The sequence below is a fragment of the Panthera pardus genome, unplaced genomic scaffold, assembly GCF_024362965.1.
Source record: "Panthera pardus isolate Hobbes unplaced genomic scaffold, ASM2436296v1 HiC_scaffold_25, whole genome shotgun sequence".
NCBI lineage: Eukaryota > Metazoa > Chordata > Mammalia > Carnivora > Felidae > Panthera > Panthera pardus.
In genome coordinates, this window is record NW_026526821.1 from 59,845,043 (window position 1) to 59,854,272 (window position 9,230).

At 39.8% G+C, this 9,230-nt stretch overlaps 1 protein-coding gene across 10 annotated transcripts in view; it reads left to right on the forward strand.

Moving 5' to 3' along the window:
- AFF3 (ALF transcription elongation factor 3) overlaps positions 1 to 8,980 on the forward strand; it is a 570,287-nt gene extending 561,307 nt beyond the window's left edge. For all 10 annotated transcript variants that reach the window (XM_053890583.1, XM_053890586.1, XM_053890587.1 and 7 more), the window contains one exon: positions 991 to 8,980. In XM_053890583.1, the coding sequence (XP_053746558.1) occupies positions 991 to 1,112 (122 nt within the window). In that variant the 3' untranslated portion in view covers positions 1,113 to 8,980. The remainder of the gene's footprint in view (positions 1 to 990) is intronic.
- The last annotated feature ends 250 nt before the right edge of the window (positions 8,981 to 9,230 follow it).

Here is a 9,230-nt window from a genome sequence, read left to right on the forward strand (position 1 = left end):
CTCTCCCTCGCCTTCTCCGGCAGGACATCATTCAGCATGTATATGAGGAACTTTGAAAAACTCCCAGGTTCTCACTTTCAAAGACTGTTGTTCAGTGATCCAGTTATGACAGTATAACAGCCATATGAGCCATTGTTTCTCTGAGTCACTATCCCGTGATCTCTGAGAGAGCAGAGCCTGCACCTTATTCGTCTTCTGTACCCCCTACCTCTACCCCCTGCACCTAGCACAGTGCCTCAGCACATAATAAATGTTAACGAAGGCACAGACCTAGAGAATGTCCCAGGACTAGAAGGTGACCTCAGTAGGGGTTTTTCAGAACCCATCTCTGACCTGACCCCAAGGTCCTGGACCCTTCTGCCTTGGACTCACTGCAGGGGTTCAGCACATGCTACAGTTGAGTACAGTATTAAGGGGTGACAGAGCCATAAGCCACATCTAGGGCAGGATGCATTCGTGCACAAGGACAATGCACTCTAAGGAAGTAAATTTTCTTTGCCATTTGGCCCAGTAAATGTTATTCGTTTGAATGAGAAATAAGATAAAAAGAGAGAGGGAGGGGAACCATAAGAAACCCTTAAATACAGAGAACAAATTGAGGGTTGCTGGAGGGGAGGTGGGAGTGGGGGTGGGCATTAAGGAGGACACTTGTTGGGATGAGCACTGGGTGTTATATGTAAGTGAGGAATCCCAAAATTCTACTCCTGAAGTCATTATTACGCTGTATGTTAACTAACTTGGATTTAAATAAAATTTTAAAATAAATACATAAATAAATGAGAAATGGCCAATAGAATTAATTGGATATAGGATGAGTTCTCTACCTTTGGGTTTTATTTTGTCCAGTGGAATGCTAAAGTTGCCTGATGGAATAGAGAGTGCATGATTTATATAGAGACTGTGAATGGAATTTTTTCTTAAGTCACTCAGGTCTCTCAGGGTAGCACGCTCAGCACGTGCGTCACTTAAACGACTCTCTCTGTCCTCTAGAATTCTTCAACGACCTGGATTTGCTCATGGGGCCTGTCACCCTGCACAGCAGCATGGAGCACCTGGTCCAATACTCCCAGCAGGGCCTGCACTGGCTGCGGAACAGCACCCACCTGTCATAGGGAACTTGCCCCCGAGCTGGATTGTGCTCTCACCTCCATGGACGGCTCAATGTTTCTGGACACTGTGCTACTGAAATTCCCAGCCACAGCATTTATCGAACTGCGGTGAATATTTTCTCAGCATCGAACAATGGTCTTTTCCCAGGGCATGTGTGTTTGTATGTGTGCGCGTAAAAGAAGTTGCCTGTGTATGTGTGTAAGATATACAGCTCTTTAAAATACATTTTTGTCTAGTTTTCATAATCCCAAGCTAGACAAAGTGATCAGAGTTTTCTGATTAGAGAATATACACTTACACACATGCACGCACGCACAAAATCACACACACACACACTTTCTATTTCAAAGCTAAACCATGACTTCTTAGAACATTCAACCAAAATCTCATGGGTTAGTTAACCAGGTGCAATACAGCACACCAAAAGCTTGACTGCCAGTTAAGATGAACCTAGTTCTTATATGTGTTGATTACTTTCAGTATTAAAATACTATTCCCCAATTAATTTTTGATTTTGTGTATTATGGATAATTGAATAACGAAAAAAAGTCAGTTATTTTTGTGCTGGACGTTTACTAGATTGCATGTTACCAAATACCTTGCCTTTTGTCTAACACACACCCTTCCATCCAACTTTATTATCAACTAAATGCGTTATAAGCAAATGGATCAAATCCCACAGGCCTTCCCTGCCCTGCCCCCAAAATCATATGAAAATGGCACTGGGATTTGGTAAAAACAGTGTCATTGAAAGCTGACCAACAAGAACAGACAACTGAGCTTGGAGCTCAGTTGGGAATTGAAACCTTCTGCACGTGGAACAGTAAGCCTGCCCAGCCCACGTGTGTTTTCTTCCTGCCACTGTGACACAGCAGCCATAGAGCCACATGGCATTTGTCAGCCAATATGTTTCAAGTCTTTTCTTCCCACGATAGCTTTCTTGCAAATTTTCTTGGCCAAATGGGACATTGCCTAGAACGTTTCTTCACTAGGAGTCTGTATCTGCTGCTTATCAGGCTGAGAAATATTTGCTATCGTGAGACTGTCTCACCCTCTCACTCTTTGTGCAGAATGCAGGCCTCTAATAGCATTTTGATCTGGGGGATATGTTTCAGGCTTTGATTTGCAAGCTGCTTATTAATAAGTGTGGGGTGAGTTATTTTTGCAATGATCACAACCCTGTTTGGGGTAGCAATGACTAGAACATCATGTTTGCATCCTGTACGTCTGGTATGTTTACGTCTTGCCCTTGATTCTTTTCTTTTCAATTAAGTTTACATTTTAGTTTTTTGACATCTTGTTTACAGTCTTTGTATGAAACTTACTTCTTTTATAGTCTCTTGTCATGCCCTAGATTTAGTCTTCTTGTTAAATATATTTGAATATAAAAAATACTGGTAAGAAGAAAAACTTCTGCAAAAGAGGATATACCTTGCCATGTCCTTAAAAGCAAAAATAATGTGCTTGAAGCCTCTCACTTGACAGAATTGCACCAGGATGGTCTGAGAAAGAGACAGGTGATGCAGTATGTGGAACGCTCCATTTTCCAAGGTGATGCTGGCACAAAACAGTTATGGTAGATTGTGATATATGCTTTCCCTGATGCTCTTACTGCTTTGGTTGTAATGTTAACATTTTTGTCACCTGATCTGTAGATGGGAAATAAGACTGCTGTCATTCTAAGCACTGATTCAAAACTGTACAAATGATTGAACAACTTAGGTGATTTGAAATGAATTTAAAGTGAAGGGTCTGAAGTGAAATGAAGCCAGTGAAGGGTTTGTGAAATTTGCATTTGGCTTTGGCCCTGAAATGTTACCAGTATTTCTATTTTACATTTGTCCAACTGTGGGGCGCCTCACATCCCTTTCACTAGCTATTGGCAGAGTTTGCGATCCCATCCTATGTTGGAAATTTGAGTCTAACTTGGGAAATTTTGGATTTTTTTTTTTTGGAGGACTAAAGCTTAGTTCTAGTTACCCTTGATGAATCCTGATGAAATGCTGAAACTCTCAAAGGGATGAACCTCAGGGTCCATCGTGCATCCCCTGGGTGCTTTCTGGCCCTGCCCATCCTCAAAGCCATGGGTCTTGTAGCGGCCCATAACATGCTTACCCACAAAACCCCATGTAGACCCACAGGAGGCCCCTGGCTGATTGTGCCCACAGCATTTTATCAGCACTTACGTGGCCCGTGGCCCGCAAAAAAAACACTTGGAAGTCGTCATCTTGGAGATGGTCAGAGCATGCAGTTCCTCTCCCTGTCTTTGATCTCATCAACTGACCACGTGAGGGCAGCAGTTTTTGTTGGCTTTGGCATAGATGATTTTGGTAAGGAACCATCTTCTGACTGTTACTTGTGAAAGTCATTCATGACTTATTCCTTTTATTTAGCTTTGTTCAAAGTAGAAATACCTTTCTTGTGTTTTTGGATTATAAAAGTAATACATGCTCATTGTAAAGATTCAAACAATACAGCAATGTAGAAAGTAGAAGGTAGCACGTCCCATCCCTGAAAGACAACCACTGTTGACAGTCTTATGTATATTTTTCCACAGATGCTCCCATTTAAACATACTATCATTTTTTTCTCTTTGAAGACATATAATTTCCTCAGAAGTTCAACATAAGTTCGACTGACCTTATCCTTCCATGACCTGAGTGGATGCCTTCCTTTATCACAATGTTAGAGTTACCTTTGAAAGTAACCCAAATATATTCCTGATCAAAATTTGGGATTTGTTACTACTCTCTACAGAGATCAGACTTATGTGAAGGAGTGTGCCTGGAAAGTGAGGTTTGATTAAAACAGATATTTCTGGAAACTTGCAGATTGCAGACAGAAACTCGGACCCCCTATCTAAAGAAGAATGTACTGGAAAAATAATCTGAAGAGTTGACAAATTGTGTACTAGATCGAACACATGGAATGCAATGCAATGAGATTTTCTGCACTAAAACTTATCCTAGTATGTAAAACAATGATGTGTGTATTATATAACAGTGATGTGTACATTTCTGACATCCCATACATGATATACACAGTTTGTATAAATGCATACATTTAAAAATATATATGTACAATACAGCTAACATAAAACTGTAGTATGCCTGAAGGATATTACTAGTGCCTAACATTGAGTATAAGTCGCTGCGTGTTCGCATCACCTTGGAAGTGCAGTAATTGTTAAAACTTAATCAGTGCAGCCAACATTATTTATGAATCACATCTTTGAAACTGTGCAGTAGTATATACATATATATTTTTAAATAACATTTTTCACAGTTTTCCAGAGTTACTGTTGAAACCTGTATCACCAAAAAAAAAGCAAAACAAAAAAAAAAAAAAAGCAAGATTTTTTTAATGATGTAGACACTCTTCAGACCCAGTAATCTGTGTGTGATTTCCTGTTTGTAGATACCCAAGAGACTTTAGCAGTCACCAGCCTTAATGCATGTACAGGATATTATTGTGACTTAATTTATCTGCAGTTTTTAATCCATGTGAAATTGGAATTTATAAACTGACTTGGATTAAATATGTCTGCCTTTCTAAGGTTGCAAATGTTACATTAAATGACTTATGTTGTAAATGAGAGAAACCGAGTTGTATGTAAAAAAAAAAATGTCCACCAATTTCTGTGAATATTTTTACAAGGAAACTTCAGAATCAAAATACGTTCAAATAAGAATTCTGGTCCCTCGTTCATAATCTCTTCAGAAGCAACCTTGTTGTTTCATGAATCTTTTAAATGTAGCTTCCATGGATTTTCATTACTATAGGCCTGACATTTTTCACAGTCAAGATGGAAGCATGTTCTCTTGCATTATAACTAGTTTACAACTTGTCTTTCCCATTTCCCAGCACATATATGCACACATGCATGTGCAGAAGAACACCCCCAGTGTCCCAGAAAATGCTGAATAGAAAGCTTGAGGAGTTCATATTGATGACTGCATTGATGCCTGTCTACCCAGTAGTCCTGGTATACTGTTTTACCTAATATTCCTTAATGACACAAGTTAACTTATATGTGCCAGGTTTTTTCAACTCGGACCAACAAGGTGGAATAATGTTTGCAATATTTGGTTGAGTAAAATAGGAGAATTTTGAACTAATGAAGACAGAAATATTAGAACAGTGGCTTGCCATTATATATCTCTCTGTGTGGGAGGGTTTTTTCTTAACCTTATTTTTACTGTTCTCCCCAAATTTTTTCAATCCATTCCTTCCCAAAGAAGCAGAAACAGCAACAAAAACAGAATGACTTTTTCACCTTACCCAGCCCCTACCCTTAGATTCAAATTGTCTTGTCTTGCAAGAGGACCCTAACTCGGGGCCACTATGGAGACCACCTCATCCCAGAAATGGCCAGGACAGGGGACTGGCTTTGCTTGCTCCAGGGACCTTGATACTCTTTTCAGAAGTGGTTTGGGCTAAGAAACACTCAACAGTCTTTCAAGAACTGTCTTTCTCTTACACAGTTTGCCTGCTATTGAAGTCTATACTAATCAGAATCATATTTTTAAGAAGTAACACATTTTCAATGAAACACGGACCAACTGGAGTCTTGAAAGACATTTTTTAATGAAAGAAAGAAAACCTAACAACATAAACTGCATTTCCAACAATTTTTCAAGCACAGTTTTCATTATTACAACTTCCTAACAAATAGCACAAGAAATGTTCAGATTTGAGATCTGTGTTCTCTTTGTCCAAACTGAATTATTCTGTATATGTCATCAGAGGGGTCAATTTGTTTGTGTGGCATGAGGGAAATTATAAAACTCTGTTCTCAAACTAATTACATCTGACCACAGTTTTGGTTTTTATTATTTAATTGGCATTCTGAGGCAGCAGAGGGTAATTTGGGGCTGGCTCCAAGGGGAGTCAGCTTCACAGCTCTTCGAGTAATGGGAATCAGGGGATTAAACCCCTATGTGTTGCTTTGAAAATCCACCTCTTAACAGCCAGTTTTAAACACATTGATCCGAGGGATGAACTCAAGGTACTAACTGCAAGTCAAAACAATCATTGGCATTTGTCTTGAAGCATCAGGAAGTAATGATGAGGCCTGGAAAGCTGAATCAAGGACTTGTTTTCTACTCATTTCTGACATAGGAAAAGCTCATCGGAAAATATATCCAAAGACAATGTCAAATAGTACCAGTGTTTAGGCTTTTCAAACAGTGGTGCTTGGTTAGAAAAATAATTACAATATTCTGGTTCCTGTATTGTTCTTCAACCCTTTTTCAGTTTTCCATAAAACAAAACTCACTTTTTCCCCAGCATTTATCATCTCTTGATTTCTAGATGTCCAGATGAGCAAAGAGAAAATACTTAACACTGAGGAATACACACTGCTTGACTGAACAGCATTCTATTCACAGTAGTCAAAGATACATGACTTATTAAAGTCTCCTCTGTTACCCCCATCCTACAAAATGAGAGATCACAAAGCCTAAAGTATGGCCATGTAGTTGAGATGTCAAAAATTCTAAGCACATAACACACTAATCTTTGGTGACAGACACGTTTGTGGCCTCACCAGCTATCTCTGGGGCCTATTTGTGTGGTGAAATATCAATATTAACACTTTCCTTTGAGTAATTTGCAACCTGATTATTAATCTTCTGAAGTTCCTAGGGCTGCCAGCTCAACCCAAAAGTGTCCTGCCCTGTGAGCTGGATTATTTTTTTGTTCCTTTGGTTTTTTTTTTCCCTTCTAAGTTCTATATGTCAGGTTTAGTATCTTGACTTTTTAGATGAACAGTTACTAGAGACAGTGGAAGCTTTAAGAAAACAAGGATTCAATATTAGAACTCAGTGATGTTGGGATGAGAACTCAGGAAAACACTCCCCTCCTTCACCTGCTGCACCTGATCTTTGAATAAAGCTCCCTTGTATACTTCAGTTTCCTCTATGTGAAATGTAACTCAGAACACCCACGACCTCAGACAGAGTGTGAGGATCAACAGATCTGGGCAAGCATTTTGAGATCCCCAGCTGTCACACTCAGCAAGAGTCACGCATTATTGTCAGCACAGAAGCAACAGAAATATACTGTATCTACAGGCACCAAGATACAAAGGTGTGTGATGCAGGGCATGGGACTCTGTCCCAACCCTGACTAGATTCCAGAGGACCAGGAAGATGACAGTGGGATAACCACAGACCCTTTGATAAGACTCTTCAGCCTTTGTCATTACCGCTTTGAGTCCATCCTGCCTGTAGGCAGAGCTCTAAGACCAATGACGGCGGCGGGGAGGGAGAGTCCTTGCCAAGAGCAGCAGGGCTACCAAGTACCCCAGTTGGTGGTGCAATCGCCCCTCCCCTTTCTCATCCAGTCCCAGCCTTAAGAAATCAAGGGGTGTCCAGATGGAAAGGGGAAGAAGGAACATTGGGTCCAAGCTTCCAGTGTGCGCCTCTTCCAGGAGAAAACTTACTTATTGAACACCATGTTTCAATATCTTCATAGAGCCAGAGAACACAGCACAGTCTCATTTTCCATACTCTCATGGTGTTTCTTTGAGTGCCAGGAGGCTGAGTTGGCTACATGTGCACCTTGTGCCTCTGATTGTTTGTTTGTTTGTCTGTCTGTCTGGGGCCAGGAGGTGGAAGATAAGCTTCTTTGGGAGGTTTATTCCTGAGAAAGGAGATCTGTCATAAGGGACTTGGGTATGTCATGAGCTTCAGGAAAAAGGAAACCTCTCTTGAGAGAAGGTAAATATTTTCTCTAGTGGGTTAGGTTGCCTCAACATAATCACTTAATTGTAGGCTACATTTTAGTCAGTGTACCAGGAGAGGGAAAAATCAACGTAAGACCTTAGTAATTTTTGTGATGCCCAACTAGAGACTGTATATTCTAGCCCCAAACATTGAAACGAAAACTGGAAATCTGACTAATCTGAATGTTTCATACCACTGCGGTCAAGGTCCTCAATGTTGGATAGAAGTTTTTAGCTTTTATCTAATATTTATATGACTTAGACACAGGGCTTCCTTGTATCCCTAAATCAGTGCTTTGATGTAACCAAAATAATCATGAAATACCCATTGAAAAGGGCTTTTTTTTCTTTTCATCCCTATTGGAAAATCCCTAGGTTTTCTCCAGTACAAAAGAGCAATCGCTGAAGGTCTTACAAGATCCATCCTCATTTAGGCCCAAATCGATACTAACACCCTTTCCACAAAAGCACAACACCTTATCCAGTGTGAATTCTGAGTATTTAGGTAAAAAAAAAAAATCTAGAATGGCAACATGGGGTTTATTAGCATGAGGAGGTGTCGATACACTAGCTAGGCACTTGGATGCTATACTGCCTTTTCTCAGGCAGGATGTTATGGAACACTCCTACTACAGCATAATAAATAGCAGCTTACTCTATGGTTCTGTGGAATCAAGTTGAAAGTCACTCCCATGTAAGTTTGCCTCAGTCAGAGCAGGAATTTTAAATTCCACCCTTTTATCCTGTATCATCTTAGATGTTTATTCATGGAGTTGGCAACGCTAACTCAATATTCCTATATAGCATGTCACATCAAACACCGTTTCAAATTGTGTATCTCGGTCTTGGGAGAGCTGTCTGTCAGCAACCTGGGAACCTGCTTATGTCCCACGAGACTTTTCCACTGATCCAATTTTAGCAGCTGCAAAACCAGATTACAGGGCCTTTATCGTCTCCTCTTACAGGAATTGGTCTTACAACTGTTTCCAGAATTGAAGAGGATTTTAAGTAGGACAATTGTGTACAGTAATTTATGCTGTAAAAATGTACCCATTGTAGCGTTGATTAAAGTGCTGTATTTATAAGGTCAAATACTATTTTCATTTGTGTCTAGTTATTCAATATTAAAATAGCTGAAGTTCATTTTTCTTAATGTGATATTTATTTGGGGCTTCTTGTTAGAGCATTCGGGTGTGGTTATGGAGGAAGTCCAGAATCTGTGTTGATAGTCACTATTTTAATCCAAGTAGTTGTAATGGTCTATTAAGCACCAACATTACGAACACTATTACTGATGAAACCATGTGCTCTTGGCTGTGTCTTTAAGTACGTGATAAAAATCTAACCCAAGCAATTAATAAAGACCATTGGCTTTAATAAGGTTTACTTCCTC